Genomic DNA, 23,490 nt, shown 5'->3' with positions numbered 1-23,490 from the left:
TTGTTGCTGAGCATCTTCGGGTCCGTGCACCACCCCAGCAACACTGGGTTTTAGGATATTGTAACAGCCTAATTGTGTGGTGTCTCTTTAAGGCATGAGATGGTGATGTCGTTATAAGTAATAGTATAATGTAATAGTATTCGTGTGTTTTTCTTGCTAAAATATTTCCACCTCCTCCTTTACACCACTGAGCACAACCCCGTTTCGTTACAATATCCAGCTGAGAGCGCAACTTGCGTCCGAGGAACAACATAGCTGGCATTTCTTTTGTTATTGCCTGAGGGGTGTTGCAATATGCCAATAGATATGTGTCAAGGCGTTGTTGCACAAGTGCTGCGCCCCTTACAACACCTGGATGGGTGTGGAGATCTTTCAGAACCCGGGGGCACAGTTTTGGTGGCACAATCACTCTCACGCCCCACATGAGGCACCCCAACTGCATGGTGAGATCATGCGTGCGCAGCAGATATGGTGACAGATCTTCACCTACGTCCCTAGCAGCTGGAAAATGACTAGTTGTGACCATTTCCAGGACACGAGACAAAATGGGGTCAGACATTGGGTCCACATCTGGTCTCGGTGTTACTGACTGGTAGAGTGTCCAACTGAGATGTATAAAATACATCTACTGCACTTAGCTATTCTTTATGAGCGTGTGGAAGTGGTAACCGTGAAAGTCCATCAGCATTTGCATGTAATGCACCCTTCTGGTATTGAATGGTGTACTCGTGCACTGACACGAGGAGTGCCCAATGTTGCATTCGGGCCGTAGCCACTGATGGTGTACATTTCAATGGACTTAAGATGGAAATCAGCGGGCGATGGTCAGTGAGCAAGGTGAATTTGTTACCATAGAGGTATGCTCGATCTGAGCATAGTTTTGTTTCCGCCTTGCTGAGAGTTTTTTCTTCACCATCAGGCATCATGTGCGAAAGCACAGCTCCAAGGTGAAGCGTCACACGCAAGGCGGAGGGGCAGCTCAGGATTGTAGTGGGTCAACACTTCCTGTGATACTGGGAGTGCTTTAGCCTTCTGGAATGCTGACTCACAGGCTGACGTCCAATGCTTTTCTTTACTGAGCAATTCATTCAGTGCTTTCAGGACAGCGGCTACGTCGGGAATGAAACGTTCATAATAGTTTATTATTTCCAGGAAAGAACGTAGCTGGCTGACATCACATAGTGCTGGTGTTGCCACAATGGCACATACCTTCTCTGGTGATATGTGAAGCCCAGCCCCATCAATTATGTGGCCCAAGTATTCAAAACACTCCTTGAAAAACAGGCACTTCTCCTGTTTGAAGTGCAGGCCATACTTTTCTAGCCTGCCCAAAACTGCATCCAGAGTTTTGAGGTGTGTCTGCTCGTCAGGACCAGTCACGAAGATCTCATCAAGGTAACAGTGAGGAAACACTTGGTCTATAGCCTTCTGAAATAAGGCGGGTGATGACGCTTTGCCAAAAGGTAAGAGATTAAAACAGAATAGCCCTTTTTGTGTAGAGATAGTCAGCACTGTCCTGGACTCCTCTTCTACCTCCATCTGTAGATAGGCAACTTTGACTTCTTGCTAGAGAGGCAAAAAGGTCCTCAATGCATTCAATTGGATATTTATCCACACAGAGAGTTGGGTTGAGGGTGACCTTGAAATCCCCACAGAGTCTCACTGTGCCATCCTTTTTATTGACGGGCACCACGGGTGTGGCCCAGTCACTGTGCTCCACTGGTGAGATCACCCCAAGCTCAGTTAGGCGTTTCAGCTCGGCCTCCACTCGAGGTCGAAGAGCACAAGCCACGTTGCGTGGTGGACAGAATTTGGGTACACTGTTGGGTCTAAGATTCAGTTCGGCTTTAATCCCTTTCATTGTGCCTGACTTTTTAGAGAAAACAGCTGAGTGTCTCTGTAGCACAGTCTCCAAGTTGCCTTTTACTCTTCACTCAATGGCATGCACAGTCTTTAAATCTTTCCAGTTTAGTTTAATAACTCTCAGCCATTCTCTACCAAACAGTGAGGGTGCATCCACTTTCACAATGTACAAAGGCAACTCAGCACACTGGTTATTTAATCTAACTTGCACTTTGATGACCCATTCTGGTGCCAGTGGATCTCCAGTGTATGTCTTTAGCATGAGATCCGTGGGTTGCAGGGGCACTTGGCTCAGCAGCCCCTGTATCCAATTCCATTTCCATTTTCTTCCCATTTACTACAGGCAACACAGAGATTTGCGAATAATTTCCTTTTCGAGACAACGAATACAGATCCAGCTCATAGTCAGTGTCAGATTTATTTTCTTCACTTTTGCTTCCATTTTCCCTTGCCTCTACATGATGAATTCTCTTCTTATCTTGTACATTGCGCTTAATTACATTACCTTTCTGTTTAGGTTTTTCCCTCTTTCCGCTTCCTTTCTCCATCTTGGCTGCTTTTGTCTTTACTCATGCGCTTTGTGTGACCTTTCCTCCCACACTGGTGGCAATCACAATCTTTGTACGAGCAGTATGATTCGTTCTCCCGCAACGGCGGCATTTGCCACTGTGAGGGACCAGGCAGTAAGGCGACACAAACACAGGAACTTAAAGGAATAGGGCTTTATTGATCCCCAAAATACAAACAATAACAAACTCAAGATCTTAATCACTGGGCCCATAAGAGAGGTCAACAAAAATGAACAAAACTTAACATTACAAAGCAAAGTATTAACTGAAACAAAACTGACCTTCTAATAAAGAGACACGAGGGAACATATATAGTGGTTTGGCCAAACCAATTAACACACAAAGGGGTAAACCAAATAATCACTACATATAATTAAACAGAGCAAAACACAACTAAACCCCAACTCCCCCCTCTTGCCATGGCAGCACATGGTTTGCTCCTGCTCCAGGGGTCATCCTTTTAAGAGATCTCTGCCCTCACCCACACCTTTATGCTGAATAGAAAAGACCATCCCCCACAACCAAAGTAACTGCAAACCAAATGATTGTCTAAATTAATCATTGCACACAACCCTACAATATCAAAATATGTATACTACCCCAAACACAAAAGGCAAAATGCATCAACTAAGACAATAAAGCAAATAAATAAAGCAAAAAGCATACAATATAAATCAACTAAGAATGCAAGTATGTTTCAGGTCTTACTGTGTGGCTGTAGCCATCACAGCCACATTGTCGGGAAAATGCCGCGTTCACTTTAACAGAACCGCTTAGCTGCTGCACATCACACGTTTCTGCCGACACGGCGTAATCAACTGCTTTCTGAAACGTGAGATCTTTTTCCGTCCAAAGGCACTGCTGAACAGTCTCACACTTCAGTCTGCAAACACATCTGTCCCATAGTGCGTCTTCCAAATATGCACCAAACTCACAATGTTCCGAAAGTTTTTTCAGCACCACGACATACTGTGCTACTGTTTCCCCTTCCCCCTGATTACGCTTGTGAAACCGGAATCTCTCCACTATCACCAGCGGTTTAGGGACGAAATGAGCTTGCAAAACATCCACAATACGGCCATATTCCATCTCCCCAGGCTTCGTAGGAGCTACTAAACTGTGGAGTAGTCCATACATTTTAGGTCCCATCACAATAAACAGCATCGGCACTTTCTCCACGGTCGTAATGTCATTAGCCAGAATATAATGTTCAAAACGTTCAATATACATCGTCCATTGCTCATCAGCATCATCGAAGGGGTCCATGTGCCCAATTTCACCAGCCATGATGCGCTGGTCTTCGGGGGCTTGCACTGTAACGCTAGACTTGACGGCAGAAAAGTGGCTCCCCATCTCCAAACAGCCTACACTAGCACATTAGCTAGCCACTTCGCTGCGTAGATTTATTATTTATTTATTATTAATCCTGAGCAGATAAAAATGAGACAAAGTTTCCAGAGCTATTGATGTTTATTATTTTGAACTAAACAAATTGAAAGCACGAAGTTAACATGCAGATCGAGTTATATTGAAATGATATAATGAGCCAAGTTGAACACAAATTCAAAGCATATACGCACTACATGAAATGTCGAGTTTTACTGTATGTGCATTGCAAATGTGTTCTCGCCTCTGGATTTTGAGGTCTTATCAATTCCTTGCCCAGTTCTTGAAGAAAGAGTCATCTGCTCGGAGTGTTCCTTTGTTTCAATATGGATTCAGTGCCATCCAGATGACAAAGGCTTTATACTGTAAGTGGAGGTGTCCAAGATATAGAACAATATTACAGGTAGCCAGCATAGGGTTCTTTTTGCAGTTGTAGCCACTTGCCAACTTATCCAGGCAGGGGTGTTGGTGGGGCATGGATACCATGACAAATTCAGAGGGTCCAGCACTTGTAGAGGCCCCCCAACTGCCCACACACACACATTAAGTGAGCGATTGAAAGTGCCAATATGAGCAGGGGGCCCATGGTCATATTGCATGCATGCTTTCTGTCACAAAACAACACACAATACACAATACAATTGGTGTTACAATACATCAGATGATTATTCCCTAAACTAAATATAATCTGACAAATCCAATGGGACAGTATTTTTGGGCGAAGTAGTTAGCTTGCGACATGGCATTAGCCGAACTTAAACAGATATATGGTTCAAAGAACTCTTTATTTCCTGCTCAAGAAGAGCAGTTATTTCCTGGACTTTCTACCACTGTACGTTGTCTCATAGGGATGAGTAGGACCGGAGGGGGTGGATCTGCTCTGTCCAGACAATAATAGTACTGGAGCATGATAGTCGAGTGTAGGGAGGTCATACAATTTGAGTGGTTCACCAAACTTTTCTCCTAGACATTGTGCGACCAAAGTTAATTTCTCTAGCTTCCCCTGGTGGCTCCTCCCCACTCAGCATTTGTCTGCGGTGAAAGGGACAGGGCAAGGGGATATACTGTTCTCTCCATATCTGAGACAAGTGGAGATTGGTATTGTTATTTAGTTCATTTTGAGCCTCCCGTGTGGGTTGTACCCAAAACTCAGTTGTTACCGTGAAAGCTATTAAACTATCTGCAGTCTGTCACAACAGAACACTCAGGGAGGGTCAAAAGCTCTTTATTGGGCCAAAGCCAAATCGGAGTCCAGATAACAAGCAGGATTCAAACCAAAGATCCATCTAAGCCGTGAGTCAGGAACCAAGGGATAATCCGATAGGAGAGTCTTCAAGCCGAGTGCAGGTAGAAGATGAAGCAGAAATGGGACAGGATAAGGCATAGTGTTCTGTCTCCCATCTCCAGCCGGACCACCAGTACCGCTTGGCTACCAGACGAGTAGTCGCATCAACACCGGGGTGTCCAGAACCTAGGGAGGTGTGGATCTTCGGAAACTTTTTTTTTTTTTTTTTTATTGCCCACCACCACCCTTTGTTGGGAAAAAAGCATCGAGACAGCTCATCTGCCTTCACGTTCTTTGACCCGGGAAGGTAGGACATCTGAAAATGAAAATCGGTGAAGAACAAAGCTCATCTAGCTTGACAGGGGTTGAGACGATTAGCCGATTGCAGGTATTGTAGATTATGATGGTCTGTAAGTACTAGAAATGGGTGTTTCGCTCCATCTAACCAATGTCGCCACTCCTCCAAGGTGTTTTTTATGGCTGGTAATTCGCAGTTACCCATATCATATAATTGCATTCAGCAGACGAAAGCTTCTTTGAGAGAAAAGCACAGAGGTGAGTTTTACCTGACTTGGAGTCTCTTTGCGAAAGCACGGCTTCGCTTCCGACCATGGAGGCGTCAACTTCTATGATGAAGGGTTCCTTTGGGTCGGGCTGTTGCAACAACGGAGCCATGCAGAATCACTCCTTTAGCTCGGTGAAGATGTGCAATGTGACCTTGGACCAGAGAAGGGTCTTCTTCCTCCTCGCAAGAGGTTTGTCAGGGGCGCTGCTACAGTACCATACTAAATCCCCGAAAGAAGCGTCGGTAGAAATTTGCGAACCCTAGGAATCTATGTAGCTCCTTAACGGTACTAGGTTGTGGCCACTAGAGGACGGCTTTGATCTTACCCGAGTCCATGGCCACTTCCCCCGGTCAGATATGATAGCCCAGAAAGTGAATGGAAATCCGACGCAGACGGGATAGATGGACGGGCGAATAATACCTTGATCCAATGCCTCGGAGACGTAGGTGCACATCACTTCTTCTTCGGATTGGGATAGCTCATAGAGTCAGCTTTTGGGTAGAGTTGTCCCTTCTAGGAGCTCTATGGCGCACTGTACGCCTCCAATTTACTAAATACCTTTTTAAAATGGCAATATTCCTTGGGGATTGCGGAGAGGTCCTCCGTAAGAGGGCTTTTTAGGGATGACACTCGACATGGGAGAAACAGGCAGGAATCAAAACAGTTGTGGGACCAAGCTAGGATATCCCCGGTCCTCCATCTTGAGATCATGTTCCCTTAACCAGGGAAACCCCAAAATTATAGGATCTCTTGGAGAAGTAATAACAAGGAATTGGATAGTCTCACTATAAAACAGCCCAACTTTCAGCATGATAGGACCTGTGTGGGACGTAACTCATCCAGACACCAGGGAGGTACCATCTATGCCCCATATACACAAGGGTTGTTGTAGGGCTTCTAATTGGATGTGGTTGGTCTGGGCGAATTCCCTATCAATTAAATTTCCTGCTGCTCCCGAATCCACTAAGGCGGGGCTTCAGACCCTGCAGTCTCACCAAATAAGCTCCCCCAGGACAACCATCTGGGTCTGGGTCATAGAGGGAGGAAGAAGGGTTCTTACCTGGGTCTCTCCAGAGCATGGTCGGGGTGGTCGGATTGGGCAGCTCCGAATTACATGTCCCAGCTCTCCACAATAAACACACAAGCCTTTATGCATCCTGCGTTTCGTTCTTCTGCAGAGAGCGGTGCTTGCCCCACCACCATAGGCTCTGGATCTTCTGGACATGGTGGGGGGTTTGCCAGGACCCTCTCAGGATGGTAAGATGACCGTTGCTGTTCCCTGATGATTGCGTGTCAAGGGTGATGGACAGTTTCATGTACTCGTCAAAAGTATGTGTGACCCCAGGGCAGGCCAGCTCCGCTCGCAGTTCAGGTCGGAGAGCGCGTCAATAGATGACTTAGAGACAGTCTGTCAGCCAACTTAATCTGGCAGCTAAAGTGCAGAACTCCAGTCCGAGGCAGATCGGTTCCCTTAGCGTAGGTCGAGGAGTCGGTCACCAAGGCTTCGACCAACTGCGGGATGATCGAAAACCTCTCTAAACGCTTCCTGGAAGTCACGGGATGACTGCAGGAGAGGACTCTATTCCACCCATAGCTCCGTGGCCCATGACAAGGCTCGTGCCCTGAGGAGACAGATCATGAAATGTACCTGGTCCTCGTCAGAGAGGAACTGGTCGGGATGGTGGGTGATGTATAGCCCACACTGCATCAAGAATGCCCGACAGGCATCGGGGTCAGCTTCGTAGCGATGAGGAAGGGCTACGGAAACAGGTGATTGGGGTGGTGAGCTTGGAAGGGGAACAGGAGAAGCTTGCGCATAAAGGAGCTGGCCACTAACTCCGTCATCGAGTGAACCTGCTCCAGCGCTTGGCGCATCTGCTCCTGCATCTCCATAGTAGCAGCGAAGTATTCTGTCACAAGAGAACACTCTGGGAGGGTTAAAAGCTCTTTATTGGTGAAAGCCAAATCGGAGTCCAGATAATAAGCAGGGTTCAAGCCAAAGATCTGTCCAAGCCATGCATCAGGAACCAAGGGATAATTCAATAGGAGAGTCGTCAAGCTGGGTGCAAGTAAGTCGTGGAGCCGGGAGATCAGTCCGATGACTCAGACAGGAAACACTGGGGTTGACCACGGGGGAAGATCAGGGCTGGGTGGGATGGGAGCAGGAGGGTTCAGGAGGCGCGGGAAGAGATGGTAGAGTGAGTCGGGCGAAACGGAGCTGTAACAGAGACAAAGGAGTGAAGCGCTCGGAAATTGCATAAGGTTAATACCTCGCACTGCGAGGTTTAAGTAGGAGCGGGAGCGTGTCTTGAATTTCTCGCAGCTGTGTTGCCTAGCAGTATGACACAGTCAAACAGGTAGCTTTCCAAAATTGCATGGCATTGGACCTCCTGTTGGCTGGCAAAGGAGGCTTCTGTGCCACAATGGTGAAGGAATGTTGTACATATGTTTCTGACTCATCTCAACACGTGCAGGATCTGGAGGATGTTGTCCATAGGCAGATATCTGAAATTTATAAGCAGCATGGCCTGTTCGGGTACAGCTGGGACAGCTGGTTTTCTTCACTAATCCTTGGTTTATCTGGTTTCTCTCGTATGTATGGTTATAATCTTACTGTTAAAGTGTGGTTCAGCTTCTCTCACCTCAAGGGCCAAGTCCGTTACGTTCCTGCGTCCTGCACCGACCCCTGTAGAACCCCTGATTCCACCGTAGCTCTTAGCTGCCCCATCCGGCCCAGCAAGCTCTCAGGTCATCATAAACATGAACAATGCCATGACGGAGAACCGCCTTTACTCTCCTCCTTATATGAATTCATGTGTGTGCATTATTACCCATAATGGAACAAAGATGTTTCGGGAATGGGGTCTGGGTCTAATGTGTTGTGAACAATGCGGGGTTTCACATGTTCAAAAGGGGTGATTGTGGAAGGAAAATTGAAAGTGTCACATCCTGCCTATCTGCCCCTCCTGTTTCTTCCTAGCATGGTTCTAACGAGTTAAATTAAATGAAAATGTAATTAAATGGTACTATTTCATTTTATTTTTAATTTTAATTAAATGGCAATGTGGAGATTGTGTTTTTATTTTATCATTATCATTTTCCTTTTCTTTTTGGCAGGAAATACCTCCCATGGTTATTTGCACTGTATGTAAAGCACTTTGAGCTGCAATCAGATGTATGAAAGGTAGATCACATGAGAGAAAAAACGTTAAGATAAATGCAGCTCTTCACTCTCTCTCTCATTCTCACTCTCTGTCTGTCTCCTCCGCCGTATGTCTTCCACTCATCTATGTGGGTGTATATACTGTACGTTACGGACAATAAGGAAAAATTAAATAATTTAGCCTCACTGGAGATCAGTACGGTCACTGTAATGTGGCTGGAAGAGTTACAAGTTAAGAATACATGAAAAAGTCACAAATCCGGGTCCAAGCCCAGCTGTGCTCAGAAAAGGTAAGTTGAACAAAGTTTTTGGAGTCTCTGTCTGCCAGTTAGAACTGGCTGAACTGGTATCGCCAATAGGCAGGAAGTCTTGCATCAGACAGTAGTGAGGCACTACTTTGTGTGCATGTATGTCAGTCTTTTACAAGTTCCTCCTGGCCATCTCTTTGTCACAGATGCTGCTAATGTTTGCTTTGGATCAGGTAACTTTTCCTCCTTTTATGTAACGATTTACTTGTAATATTGTGAAATGGGTGTTCTGGCGTCTGATCTGGAAAATCTGATAGTGTAAGAGATGCTTCGATCACTGGTACCAATAAATTCAAGGCTTCAAAACTGACAATGTTCAAGTTAAACAAACTGGTCTCAGTTAGATGCTTCTACCACCAAGATTGTAGATGTGTTTGGAGATGAGTGAACAGACTGTAGGTTTCGTACGTCTGTTCCGGTTTGTATTAATATGCTTTCGGCTGTGTAATATAGAAATGCAGACTGGGGTACTCCATTATCAACCTCACGGCTCTTATCAGACATGCAGAGCACATGTTCTAATGCCAAATGTTAATTGTATTAAGCTGCATTCAGTATTTAACTTTTCAGTGTGACATGATCTCCTGTTTCCATGAATCTTTTTTTGTTTTCTTGCTGATTTGCTTCCTTTTCTCAATCACACTTTGATTAATGATTACTGTCAGGGCACCTCCACCTGTCACTCGGCTGGTGACATTAAAATGAGACTCTGTAACCTCCGTACCCATTTCAGCTGTGACTCTTAATAACAATAGGATGTTGCACATGTGGTTAAATCCCAAAATAAACACAGGTCATGGTTGAATTCTGCTGTTTTTTACTGCTGTGGAAATTCAAACAGTAAAATATTGTGTGGGAACACTAGTCATGAGTGAGTCATGTTTTCAATGAGGTGTAAACAAGAGGCAGACACTGTAAAAAAAAAAAAAACTGTCCTCAGGGAGAAATTCCACAGAAAACGTTATTAATTACTTGAAAACTAAGAATGTCCAGTGGATATCCACCAACCAGTGCTCTGTGTCCGCAGCTTGTTTGGTGCCGGGCGGGTAGGGTGGATCTTAATGGCAATTTCATTGAGTTCTGTGTTCAGTGTGTTCTTCAGAGGAGACATGAAGGATTATATTGTAATATGACAGGTCGATCCCTTTCAATTCAGATGCACATCTTAGATTTTATAATAGATTTTCTTTTCTTTTCTGTAATAGTCATCAACTTAGTTGCAAATCCATCAAGCAAAATGTTTGTTCTGTTCATATCTCTAAGTTCCATGTTTTTGATGTTAGAACTATGTTGACCAAGAATTGCCTGAGTGATTTTCATGCTTTTCTTGGTTTTCTTTGCAGCCCCACCAGGTCTGAGACCATCTTGGTATCCCTCAGAGCCAGGAAACCATCCTGCCAGGGAAATTAGTATCAGATGACCTGATTGGACCCAATAGCAACATCATGGAATTGGAAAAGCGTTCGAATGGCATCCATTACCCTGAGCATGTGACCACTGAAACTAGGTGAGATGGGCCTAGTGATGAAATGATGGGGTGGGCTGGGGGCCAAAATGGCAATTAAAATCAACAGGATTGTGTTATAATAATGTAGTAGTATTTTTATTGTCTTAAGTTGTAAATAAATGCATTTGAAAACTAAAATTGAATAGGTGTACAGATGAAGATGGGACTGTTTTGCCAAGGTTTCATGATGCTGAAGCCACTCCAGAAGAACGTGAGGAATTCCTACCTCATATGCCTGATGAGCAAAACCAGAGTCACTTTACTGATGTGAGTAAGGGTGTCCTGTAAACAGAGAGGAAAGATCTAGCAGTATAGATCAGAATATTTTGTGATTACTGTAAAAAAGTCATTTCAAATCATTTTGACAATTATACAAAATAAAGCACAAGAAATAAGCATGTTAGAAGTAAATTTGCTTTTGTTGTCCCAATGCAGTTTGTTGGAAAGACCTCTTTGGGAATGTCCATCTTCAACCTCAGTAATGCCATCATGGGTAGTGGAGTTCTGGGCTTGGCATACGCCATGGCCAACACTGGCATCATCCTCTTCGTGTGAGTAAACTAGATGAAAGTGTCCACACACACACGCATACTGCAAAAGACCAGTGGCCTGTACTACGACGTGGGGTTACTGGCTTATCAAAGGTAACTTGTCGAATTTAAAGTACCACAGTTTTAATGGAATTCATATTCGCTCACTTACATTTTGCCCAGACTACCTTAAATCCGACAAGTTACCCGGATAAGCCAGTAACCTCGCTTCATAGTACAGGCCCCAGGTCTACTGCTATCTGTTGGGAAGTCAATGGGAGCTTCAATATATCTCTGCCATTTAATGTTGCTCTGCATGGTTCACTAACAAACTGATAAACTTACTAAGTGAAGAAACAGGAGTTTAGAAACCACAGTTGCTGGTACAGCCAGGCATTGTCAGTCACAGCCTGGTTTAGCCTAAATAGAAAAGCAGGTAAAATTGTTGTGATTAACAGTGCACATCTATCCCACTCACTGTGGGTTTTGTCAGTGTTAGACATGCATAATAGAGCTGTGGAATTAGCACTACATGGTGTGTGCAGTCTGTCCATGCCTGTCTGTGCTCTTCAGGATTCTGCTGACCAGTATCGCCACCTTGTCTGCTTACTCAATTCACCTTCTCCTGAGAAGCGCCGATATTGTAGGTAAGCTGCTCATATCATGCATTATATCACAAACCCCACCTGGCTGGGTAAAATGCACACACTGATCCGCCAGGCTTCATTTATTATTAGATTAGCATAGATGACCATCTAATCTATCTGCTATGTGCCACAAGGATTTGCAAGCATGCAGATGACATACCTGGTATAGATGGTCTGCACACGAAGACTGTTTATCTTCAATGGATTTTTCGATGACTTGTTAGTAACACATGTTCTACGGTTTATCTGACTCGCAGGGATCCGTGCCTATGAACAGCTGAGTAATCAGGCTATTGGTGCTTGGGGGAAAGTGCTGGAGGTTTGTGTCATCTCCATACACAACATCGGAGGTGAGTCAGCACAAGTGGGAGGAGCATCTGGCCTCCCGACTGCCAGGAGGCTGTGAGATTATTGTTCCAGAGCAGGGAGATAATGCTGCTCCCCTTTAGGGTAACCTGCACCGGGGGAAAAACCACACGCAGGGCAAACTCATTCTGATAACATCATAGAGCCGTGTGACCAACACTGGATGCTCCGTGTTGTGTTGTGCTGTGATGTGCTGGCAAGTCTGAAAGCCATGATCATTATCCATGAAATAAATTAGATCCATGTAGACAATATTCACAGATCAGGCCAGGAGTATATTTACTGAAAGGAGAGTCCATTTCTGTTATGGTTTTCAAAGCTGTTGGTCTTCTTGTCTTCAGCCATCTGCAGCTACCTCTTCATTGTGAAGTCTGAGCTGCCACTGGTTATTGGAACCTTTCTGGGAACCCCATCCAACTCCGGGTGAGTGCTGGACCAGACTGGCCCAGTGGGTGTATGGCAGTGATTAAGCAATAGGTCTGCCTTTAATAATCCTGAAATACAAAAATCCTACATTTTACAGGATTTATTTTTCTTTCCTATTCACTTGGTTTAATTTACACTAAGAAAAAAAGTTAAGTACCCAAAAGTAATGGTCCGACTTGGATGTAGTTTGGTACACCTGCAGACCAGTGAAGGAGTTGGCATATCTAGTCACCAGACACAGAGGATGCCTCGTAGACGCATTAGACAGCATTACCAGCACTTGACGGAGTTTGATAGGGGTAGCATTGTGGGTTTGCATGAGGCTGGGTGGACGTATTGTGTAATTGCCTGGCATGTGGGGCATACAGATGTCACAGTCACCCGATGTTGGAACCAATGGGCACGTGAGGGCACCCACTCACTTCGGTAAGGTTCCGGTCGCCCAAGACAGACCACACCAAGGCAGGATCGTCGTATTGTGTGCCAAGCATTACAGAACCCCATGACATCTGCCCTGCCATCTGGACACAGGTATTGGACTCTATACAACACCCTGTGTCATCCTGCACCGTGTCTCGATGACTGGTATCAACCAGACTCTGGGTTCACACTCCCATGTGTAGGCTGCCGTTAACATCAGTGCAGAAAAGGCTGCGTTTGGAGTGGAGTGGTAACTGGGAGGCATGGACTGATGAGGAGTGGCGTCATACCGTTTTCAGCGAAGAATCTTGGTTCTGCATTACCACAAATGACCGTCGTGTGTGTGTATGGCGGTGCCGAGGGTAAAGAACCAATCCTGCCAATGTTGTGAAGAGACACACCGGTGTCACTCCTGGCATGATGGTCTGGGGATCCATAGGGTATTACTTCAGGTCATCTCTGGTAGTGATTCGGGGGACCCTGATGGGACAGCGGTATGGCAGTGACATCCCGTGTCCGCATGTCTTACCCTTGCTGAGACAGCACCCTGGTACAGTCTATCAACAAGACAACATCCGTCCACACACAGCAAGTGTGTCTATGGACTGCCTATGTCATGTTGAGGTCCTCCCGTGGCCAGGTAGGTTCCCTGATCTTTCCCCATTCAAACATGTGTGGGATCAGCTCGGACATCAACTGAGATACAGTGCCATATAATCTGCAGGATCTCAAAGGCCAGTTACAACAGCTGTGGGCCGACTTACCGCAGGAGAGGATACGACAGCTGTATGACTCCCTTCCACACCATAACGCTGCATGTATCCAGTCCTGGGGGGTGCCACACCCTACTGACATGGGACCAGCAGTGTGCCCATACTGCCTACTCTGTTGTCCGTTTGATCTGACATTATAATCATTGCGATACAGTCACTTGACCTTTCACCACTTGCAAATTAATTTCATTCCCACCACTCTATCTGGGTACTTAACTTTTTCTGTCACTGAGTGTATTTCCAGCAAACTAACCTAATATAACAAACTTCGATCTCAAGCAATTACAGTATATTGTGATGTGGAACAACTTGCAAGCTAAACACTTTTATGATGCTGCTATGACAATAAAAGCCAATAAGAGTGGTCCAGCCTGATTTAGGATTTAGGATTCTGTGGTTCTTTGCCTGATGCACTGTCTGTCTTGTTCCCAGAGAGTGGTATCTGAAAGGGGATTACCTGATCATCATTGCCAGCCTGATTATTATCCTGCCTCTTGCCCTCATGCGGCAGCTTGGTGAGTTCTGAGTTGATGAGTGCACTCCCTCTGCATCGGTTCCTCCCCATGATAGGAAACTCCCAATCTTCTGTGTCAGTGTTGAGTGTTACTGCTGACAAGCTGGTATTAAAACATTCCTTGAACTGAATTATGTTAATTTATCATTTTTTCTGTTGTTTTTATCCTAATGAAACTACAGGATACCTTGGGTACACTAGTGGACTCTCCTTGACATGCATGGTGTTCTTCCTTATCTCTGTAAGTAGGGGGAGGGGGTATTAGGGGGAAATTAAGCTAACCATTATCTTTTATCAACACCAACAGCCAGGGAAGGCCTGTGTAAGCACGGGCAACTTTTGTGTCTTGTTTTGTAGGTGATCTACAAAAAGTTTAATGTCGGATGTCCTTTAGAAGATCACAACCTGACCCAGCCCTTAACAGCCATGGTCAACAGCACCAGTGATGACGATGTGTGCGAGGCCAAACTCATCACGTTTAACTCAAGGGTCAGACAGTTTATGATGTTGTGATGCTTTGAGGATGCATGCAGGTCCTGGAGTACCTACTGAATTAGTGTCCTTACCCCCATGTGTTTGGGTTACAGACGGCGTACGCCATTCCAATTGTGTCGTTTGCCTTTGTCTGCCAGCCAGTGGTTCTGCCCATCTACACGGAACTCTGGAAGTGAGTCCATCAAACAAACCAACGTCATTTTAATACTCATAGGTCTTGAAGAGCCGGGGATGACATGGGAAGTTTAGCTAAGGCTAGATCTGGGATATCTAATAAAAAAAATTAAATTATTTTGAATAAGTCCCCTACCATCTGCAAAGAGAAAATCTCACTTCTAGAAGTGCTTCTCATGGCAAGTTAGTATAAAAATTAATCCCTTTTAATTATTGTCGTCATTAAACAGTTTCACTTTTGTTTTCTTTGAAAACCTATACAATTGTGAAATGGAACTTTTATACACTAATGACATCACATTGCATGAATGCTAGTTATTAAGCTGCTGTTATTTTTGTATGTAGAAGTACATGTCATTGACAGAATTGACAGTCACTAAGGAGTTCTGCATTTCTCCATCTCTGCCTTTCTTCACCAGGCCGACGAAGAAGCGCATGCAGAGAGTTGCTAACATCTCCGTCTTAGCAATGTTTCTCATGTACCTTCTTACAGCTGTCTTTGGCTACCTCACCTTCTATGGTAAGCAGAAGGGAAAGGCATTATAAACCCATTATGTAGCCCTATGCAAATGATAGCATAATGGGTGCTTAGAGAACCTGCAAGATGACAGAGATGCTCTGGTTTTAATAACTTGGTTTGGTTGATTTTGTGTACAGATAAGGTGGAGTCGGAGCTCCTCTATACCTACAAGGGAGACAGTGCAGACCACCTGATTTTGTGTGTGCGTTTGGCTGTGCTCATGGCTGTGACCCTCACAGTGCCTGTGATCATTTTCCCAGTAAGGTCCCTTCCATCCTCTTGATTGTGTATGGTATTGCAAGTGTGGACAAGGTCACAGTATTGACACTCCTTGCTGTACTTCTCCACAGATCCGGAGAGCCCTGCTCCAACTCTTCTTTGATGCCAAGCCTTTCAATTGGGTGCGTCACATCAGTGTTACATTCGGCCTGCTGGTCTTTGTCAACATCCTGGTCATCTTGGTACCCAACATCAAAGACATCTTTGGAGTCATTGGTCAGTTTTAGCTCCTCATCGGGTTTCCAGACACCAACCTGAAACACATCTAGAAAGGTTTTCATGAACTGATGGATGTTTATGCAGACAGACGACCCTCCTACTTGACCAAAAAGACCATGGGCTCTATTTTGAAGATCTAACGTGAATCATCAAGGGCAAAGCGGAACTAACAGTTATGGGCGTGCACAGATCCATTTCGCTATTTTGACAACAGAACTTTGCACCAGCGCAAGGCAGAACAAAATTGTCCTAACTCTCTGAATTATTCAGAGGAATGGCACTTCACCTCACCTTTAAAAGGCAGAGGCACATGATCTACTGCAGATTGCTGTCACAATGGAGCATTTGGCTGGCAAGCCAGATCGCTTTTCGTCCGAGGAAACGGATGTGCTTGTGTGCAAGTTGAAAATTGCGTGAGCATATTATCTATGCACTCTTCCACCAAGCTGTTCGAGGTGAAGCAGGGATGGGATGAGGTAGCAGTGAGTTTGTCCTCATTTTCTGGCGTCACCAGATCATCCTCACAGTGCAGAAAGCGGCATAACGATTAGGGTGACCACCTAGTCCATGTCAGGAGGGACACTATGAGCTACAACAGGATTTGTAAACTACCATTTCATACATTTCAATTAAAAGGACCAGGATTTCACTTAAGCACTGGGTTCTTGCCGTATGCTGATTGGTCAGTCTCCTATAATCATGCATATGTGTCAGTAATGTTAATGCGAAACAGCTGGATGAGTCTTTCAATCTAGGAACTAACCAAACATTTTAGCAGAGCACAGAACCCTTTCAGCTTTAAAGTAGTTCGTAAAAGCTGAAGTAGCTCATAGTGTCCCTCCTGACATGGATTAGGTGGTCACCCTAATAACGATATCAAAAGAGGGGGAAACGGAAGCTCACTTGTGAACGAGCAGTGGTGTGTTTCTTAATTTAATTTTTGGGTCTGCAGTTCGCGAAATAAAACTGCGATCTTTGTTCTAACAGAAGAACCTACAGTTTACAAGGTGTTTCAAAATGTTCAAATAAAAGGCAATAGGGCTGTTATTTTTCTGCCCTCACAATTTAGATTCCTTAGCAGGCTACAGGCGACTCAGCTCTTCTGCCAGCTGATCCCTCCTAGCCCATCCTGCTGTCTTTTATTAGTCTTGCAATTTTACTAGAAAGAATCTTATTTTTACCAGTAAGAATTAATTTATGACAAGTTAGCCTTACACCAATGAATGACAATTTGTCTTGCTATACATGTTTGCATCAGGACAAATATAGGTCAGAGTGGTAATAGAGATTCCTACCTCTATTAACATAGTATTTTGGCAAAAATCGTTATTGCCCCCCTCCCCAAAAAAAAGTCCAATTGTACCGGTTTTTCACAAATTAAAGGTGGCAACCCTACCTACTAGCAGAAAGTGGGCACAAAATCATTAACTATTTTTATACTACGGGACCGTTGAATGCTTGAATCTGATTGGCTGACGAACGTTCTGAGGTGTGCAATTATTTTCAGGGAAACGCACGGCGAACGTAGTTCCAGGCAGCTCTCTTGACCGCATTACAGTTCCATATCACTTCGCATACTTAACTGTAATAACGGAAATTAGCATACAGTACCTATACAGCACACAGGACTAACAAAAACAACAACATGACAGACGATTTTCCGAAAGTAAATTTTAATATTTACGGTGAATATGAAATGTGAATGTGTTACACACTCACACAAAAACGTGTTGTCAGCGCTGCCCTGACGATTTTATCAGTTAGCCTAGTGTAGCAACTTAAAGGCTACACATGACATTTCTCACTAGCGAGGTAATAACAGCGCTGCATCTTAAAGCAGACTTACAGTTTAGAGACGGTGCTTCAGAACACTGTTGAGGGACACAGAGGTAGCCTAATTCATACAAGCTCTCTCTCTCTCTGTTTCTCTTTCTCTGTGTCTCTGTCTCTCTCGCTCTCTTTCTAATAACTTCATTATTAACTGCATTAGTCTGCTATCAACGGCTCAAGCCTCCATTGCCAGCTTTAAAATGACGTTTTGGAACTAGCAAAAGAGTCGTTGGATGAGATGCGGAAGAAATAATCCTACTCACAATAGCGATTTAAGTACAAAAACCGGACGAATCCCTTGAAATACAGTATATCATCTGATCGATGTCTTGAGGTGTGGCAACCGTAGTATAAGCGGAATAATTGACTCCGGACCGTTGAATTATTAGAAAAATAATGCACACCCGAGGTGTAACGGCCACTCCGCTTCGCGTCGTGGCCGCATCACCACCTCGGGTGTGCATTATTTTTCTAATAATTCAACGGCCCGTCGTCAATTATTCCTTACTTATGATGTGCGCGCATGGCGTGACAATGAGCAATGGGCTGGTAAGAAACTAGCAAAGCCACTTTGTATTGCACTTTGAGCAGATGGAAAATGGAGCCCCATGTCTCTTTGTTTCCAGGAGCCACATCAGCGCCCACCCTGATCTTCATACTTCCAGGAATATTCTACATAAGAATTGTCCCTGAGAATCTGGAACCACTGAACTCCAGACCAAAGATTCAGGTACATCCTGTTCCGGAAGAGCAGCACTTGCTTGCAGTGTGTAATTAATCACACTAAGATGTTTTCTCATTTATTCTCTCCTTTCGACGTCAGGCTGCCTGTTTCGCATCTGTAGGATTCTTGCTTATGGTGATCAGCATATCCCTCATCATTATGGACTGGGCATCTGGAGGACAATAAAGCACAGGTGGACACTAACACATCACCTTCAGCCAAAGTCATGAAGGCAGGACAGCACATCCCTACCCTACTGGAGTGCCAGTCTCAGTCATGCACGCCTTTGGCTTTGATAAGGGTGACAAGGGTAATAAGGATGTTAAAGAATAACAGAAGGATACATCCGCCACAGTGAAACCAAAATGGCCAAATCAACTGCTCTGGTATCAGCATTTCTATTAGAAGCACAATTTTAAGGAAAATGTGGGAGATTGCATAACCCAGCACTCAAAATACTCGGCTTTCCATTGTCTCTTAAATCAAACTGAGGCCACCACAATGATCACTTTGTAAGGGTCACGAGGAACCCTGCATGCTGAGGATGGGGAAGAAGGCGGGGCCAAACCTGGGCCGCCAGTTTTTCGTGTGTGCCCGGCCACAGGGAAACGCCTCCAACCCAGAAGCACGCTGTAACTTCTTTGCTTGGGTGGACAAGGGCAAATAGCAAGGAGTGTAATTGGAAGGGGGAGTGGCTTGGAAGGGGGAGTGGCTAAGAGTATCAGAGATTCCACTGGTCAAGGCTGTTTATTCTCATGACTTTGGAATCACATGGAAGGGGTACCGTCCTTAAATGTGGACATAGTACTAGGCAAAAGATGAAAGATACTGTGATTATGACAAGCCGTAGGTGATGACAGAAAAGAGTATTCCTGGCCCCATGCATTGTGAAAACTGGTCCTATTTGTTTTATTTCACCCCTGTAATCGTGTCCGTTTCATTTCATTTTCATGTTCAACTTTTTACAGAAGTGTCTTTTTAAAAATGTTTACTCTTCAGAATGGCTGGCCCAGATTGCAATAACTGAAAAAAACTTTTTGCTGTTTTCCAGTATTAGTCAGTGTGAAAAAGAACAAAGAACAAAAATGGACATTAGTATAGGTTGGGAGAAGGTGACAAAGTGGTTGCCTAGCACCCCCTGGTGTACTGACCTCAAGTCATTCACAAAGGGACAGATTGGAGAGCAGGCTGAAAATCTAGGTTAAAATACTGAGGGTTCTGGCTAGTTATGGGTAAGGAAAAACATTTATGAGTGAATTTATTATCTTCTCTGCTAGTTTGACAAAACACAGTTAATCAAACTTTGTCTCCTACACAAAGGAAATGTATTACGTTTGTGAGAAATACAGGTATCTGACTAAACCTTTGTGTCACTGAGAAAAGAGCAGAGCCGGTCACCCTTTCTGTGTCCACCTTGGGCCCCAACTTCTGAGGGGCGCAGACTCCGAGGCAAAGTGAAATACAATCATGTTGCAATATCACGGAAACAAAAAAAAAACATTTTGTGGTTTGTATATTAAACACAGAAATCAAATTCTATTACAATCTGTTCATACTAGAGATGCAGAGATTGCGTTTAAGCTATCCGAGCTTTGCCAAAACCCGGTCAAAACATCCGCGCGTAGATGTAACATTACGGTATCAGATCGCGTTTATGGAAAACAGACTCCACGATCCCGCATACTAAACGGGTGATTTGTTCTTCAATAAAAGAAATTTCTTACTTTCCCATAATGTATAAACAAATATTATACCTTCTGAAAGGTAAGGTCCAAGGCTATTTCCAGACAAAATTTGGTCAACTTTTACTGTAACATTTTCAAAAAAGATACTTCAGAATCCATGGTTTTATACACATTTGCTTATACAAGCCAAGTTTGATACGACATTTCTCAGAAATTTCCCATAATGTATAAAGAAGTCTAATACCATCTGAAAGGCAAGGACATAAGTTATTTCTAGACAACATTTTGTCAACATTTACTGTACAGTTATCAAGAAAAGGCATTTTGAGATCCATGCTATTTTGTGTTATGAGCCAAGTTTGACAGGATGTATCTCAAATATTTCACATAATGTATAAACAAGTCTTATACCACCTGAAAGGTAAGGTCCAAGGTTATTTACAGACAAAAGTTGATCAAAATTTACTGTATCATTTTAAAGAAAAAGCATTTTGAAATCCATGTTTTTTTTTTTTGTTTTTAAGCCACGTTTGACAGGCCTGAACTCCCAACTCTCAGAATTTTCCCATATTGCAATAACAACTGTCTTTGCGATCAAATATTATCTTTTGAGTAGAAATCAATAATAATCAAGACATACACTCACCTAAAGGACTATTAGGAACACCTGTTCAATTTCTCATTAATGCAATTATCTAATCAACCAATCACATGGCAGTTGCTTCAATGCATTTAGGGGTGTGGTCCTGGTCAAGACAATCTCCTGAACTCCAAACTGAATGTCAGAATGGGAAAGAAAGGTGATTTAAGCAATTTTGAGCGTGGCATGGTTGTTGGTGCCAGATGGGCCGGTCTGAGTATTTCACAATCTGCTCAGTTACTGGGATTTTCACGCACAACCATTTCTAGGGTTTACAAAGAATGGTGTGCAAAGGGAAAAACATCCAGTATGCGGCAGTCCTGTGGGCGAAAATGCCTTGTTGATGCTAGAGGTCAGAGGAGAATGGGCCGACTGATTCAAGCTGATAGAAGAGCAACTTTGACTGAAATAACCACTCGTTACAACCGAGGTATGCAGCAAAGCATTTGTGAAGCCACAACACGCACAACCTTGAGGCGGATGGGCTACAACAGCAGAAGACCCCACCGGGTACCACTCATCTCCACTACAAATAGGAAAAAGAGGCTACAATTTGCACGAGCTCACCAAAATTGGACAGTTGAAGACTGGAAAAATGTTGTCTGGTCTGATGAGTCTCGATTTCTGTTGAGACATTCAAATGGTAGAGTCAGAATTTGGCGTAAACAGAATGAGAACATGGATCCATCATGCCTTGTTACCACTGTGCAGGCTGGTGGTGGTGGTGTAATGGTGTGGGGGATGTTTTCTTGGCACACTTTAGGCCCCTTAGTGCCAATTGGGCATCGTTTAAATGCCACGGCCTACCTGAGCATTGTTTCTGACCATGTCCATCCGTTTATGACCACCATGTACCCACCCTCTGATGGCTACTTCCAGCAGGATAATGCACCATGTCACAAAGCTCGAATCATTTCAAATTGGTTTCTTGAACATGACAATGAGTTCACTGTACTAAAATGGCCCCCACAGTCACCAGATCTCAACCCAATAGAGCATCTTTGGGATGTGGTGGAACGGGAGCTTCGTGCCCTGGATGTGCATCCCACAAATCTCCATCAACTGCAAGATGCTATCCTATCAATATGGGCCAACATTTCTAAAGAATGCTTTCAGCACCTTATTGAATCAATGCCACGTAGAATTAAGGCAGTTCTGAAGGCGAAAGGGAGTCAAACACCGTATTAGTATGGTGTTCCTAATAATCCTTTAGGTGAGTGTATATGAAATTTATTATTAATCTTAAGCATAAGAAAATTTCCAGAGCTATTGATGTTTATTATTTTGAACTAAGAAAATTTAAAGGACAAAGTTAACATGCAGAGTTATATTGAAATTATATAATGAGCCCAGTTGAACACAAATTCAAAGCATTTACTCAGTTTGTTAACACCCCTACCAGGGGAGATGCCATTCTTGATCTTGTTTTGTCTAATAACCAGGACAGGATTGGTAAATTAGATGTTTTAGAACCACTTGACAGTAGCGATCATAACATGGTTAAATTTGAGGTTAAGTTTAGTGCCCGAAGAGCAAAGTCCAAATCAAAAATATATAATGTTAGGAAGGCTAACTTCAATTGTATGAGATTAAAACTAGAAACCGTGAACTGGATGGAGTTAAATAACAAAACTGTTGAAGAGACATGGGAATTTTTTAAAAGCACATTATTGCAAGTACAAGAGGACTTCATACCTGTTTCTAGCAAGAATAAATCTAGGAAATTGCAACCTAGGTGGTTTAATAGGGACATAAAGTATAAAGTAAGGAGGAAAAGGGCTTTGTTCCAGAGATGGAAAATAACTGATGATGACATAATAAAGCAAGAGTATCTAAATCTACAGGCTGAATTAAAAAATGACATTAGACGAGCTAAAAGGAATGTCGAAAGGAAGATCGCATTGGAGGCTAAGGATGACGTTAAAAGTTTCTTCCAGTATTTTAACTCTAAAAGAGCTCTAAAAGCTGAAATTACTAATCTGCAGGATAGTAAGGGTCTTATAATTGAAAACGACATTGACATAGTAAATGAGTTCAATGATAGTTTTGCACGGGTATTCACTGTCGAGGACACTAGTAACTTACCAGTTCTTATTACTAATTCAACATCGTCTATAACTAATATATATATAACTGAAGCTGATGTTTTGCAAAGCCTAGCTAAGCTCAAAATAAATAAATCACAGGGCCCTGATGGCATCTTACCTATAGTGTTAAAAGAGATGAGGGATATTATTTGCCGACCCTTAACATTACTGTTTCAAAAATCCTTATCTGAAGGTGTGGTACCTTCTGATTGGAAGCATGCCAACATAACGCCCATTTTCAAAAAAGGGGATAGAAGTAATTTGTCAAACTATAGGCCAATCAGTCTAACTTGTATAACTGGTAAAGTTATGGAGGCTATAATCAAAGAGAAAATGGTAGATTACCTGGACTCAAATAACATTTTGAGGGATAGCCAGCATGGATTTAGGAGAGGTAGATCCTGTTTAACAAATCTGTTGGAGTTTTTTGAGGAAGCTACTCAGGAAGTTGATGATAAGAAGGCCTATGATGTCATCTATTTAGATTTCCAAAAGGCTTTTGATGTTGTTCCCC

The 23,490-nt window shown here is 43.6% G+C and overlaps 1 protein-coding gene and 2 long non-coding RNA genes across 5 annotated transcripts; 1 reads left to right on the top strand and 2 right to left on the bottom strand.

The window, feature by feature from the left end:
• The first annotated feature begins 9,208 nt into the window (after positions 1 to 9,208).
• LOC111856972 (sodium-coupled neutral amino acid transporter 5-like) lies at positions 9,209 to 20,247 on the top strand. Of its 2 annotated transcripts, none has more exons than XR_011992571.1 (16): positions 9,209 to 9,313; positions 10,484 to 10,647; positions 10,794 to 10,914; positions 11,083 to 11,198; positions 11,751 to 11,824; positions 12,082 to 12,174; positions 12,532 to 12,613; positions 14,242 to 14,324; positions 14,506 to 14,564; positions 14,681 to 14,812; positions 14,911 to 14,990; positions 15,412 to 15,512; positions 15,650 to 15,771; positions 15,863 to 15,913; positions 18,467 to 18,570; positions 18,664 to 20,247. XR_011992571.1 is itself a non-coding variant. In XM_072715219.1 (16 exons), exons 2-16 carry the CDS (start codon positions 10,586 to 10,588, stop codon positions 18,748 to 18,750), a joined length of 1,461 nt encoding a protein of 486 aa, XP_072571320.1. In that variant the 5' UTR covers positions 9,209 to 9,313; positions 10,484 to 10,585; the 3' UTR covers positions 18,751 to 20,247. The 2 variants fall into 2 exon arrangements, 1 of the variants encoding a protein (XP_072571320.1); XM_072715219.1 differs by having other exon boundaries at positions 15,863 to 16,007.
• LOC111856975 (uncharacterized) lies at positions 9,941 to 12,725 on the bottom strand. 2 transcript variants are annotated; one of them, XR_011992573.1, is made up of 6 exons: positions 12,474 to 12,725; positions 11,985 to 12,279; positions 11,734 to 11,867; positions 11,523 to 11,597; positions 10,874 to 10,929; positions 9,941 to 10,534 (listed from the first exon to the last, which is right to left on the bottom strand). It is a non-coding gene; the product is annotated as an uncharacterized lncRNA (long non-coding RNA). The 2 variants fall into 2 exon arrangements; XR_011992572.1 differs by having other exon boundaries at positions 10,874 to 11,867.
• On the bottom strand, positions 14,795 to 18,272 carry LOC140592264 (uncharacterized). The gene is made up of 3 exons (XR_011992574.1): positions 18,104 to 18,272; positions 15,750 to 16,056; positions 14,795 to 14,984 (listed from the first exon to the last, which is right to left on the bottom strand). It is a non-coding gene; the product is annotated as an uncharacterized lncRNA (long non-coding RNA).
• Positions 20,248 to 23,490: the final 3,243 nt, after the last annotated feature.

Source organism: Paramormyrops kingsleyae, chromosome 8 (assembly GCF_048594095.1).
Source record: "Paramormyrops kingsleyae isolate MSU_618 chromosome 8, PKINGS_0.4, whole genome shotgun sequence".
NCBI classification, from domain to species: domain Eukaryota; kingdom Metazoa; phylum Chordata; class Actinopteri; order Osteoglossiformes; family Mormyridae; genus Paramormyrops; species Paramormyrops kingsleyae.
This window is presented reverse-complemented; position numbering and strand designations above follow the sequence as displayed.

What these genes read in the sequence shown, in the direction of transcription:
- LOC111856972 (XM_072715219.1), top strand. Translation starts at nt 10,586, where the DNA reads ATGGAATTGGAAAAGCGTTCGAATGGCATCCATTACCCTGAGCATGTG. An exon ending in CTCCATACACAACATCGGAG is followed by an intron (nt 12,175 to 12,531) that starts GTGAGTCAGCAC and finishes TCTTGTCTTCAG; the next exon opens with CCATCTGCAGCTACCTCTTC. An exon ending in AGACATCTTTGGAGTCATTG is followed by an intron (nt 16,008 to 18,466) that starts GTCAGTTTTAGC and finishes CTTTGTTTCCAG; the next exon opens with GAGCCACATCAGCGCCCACC.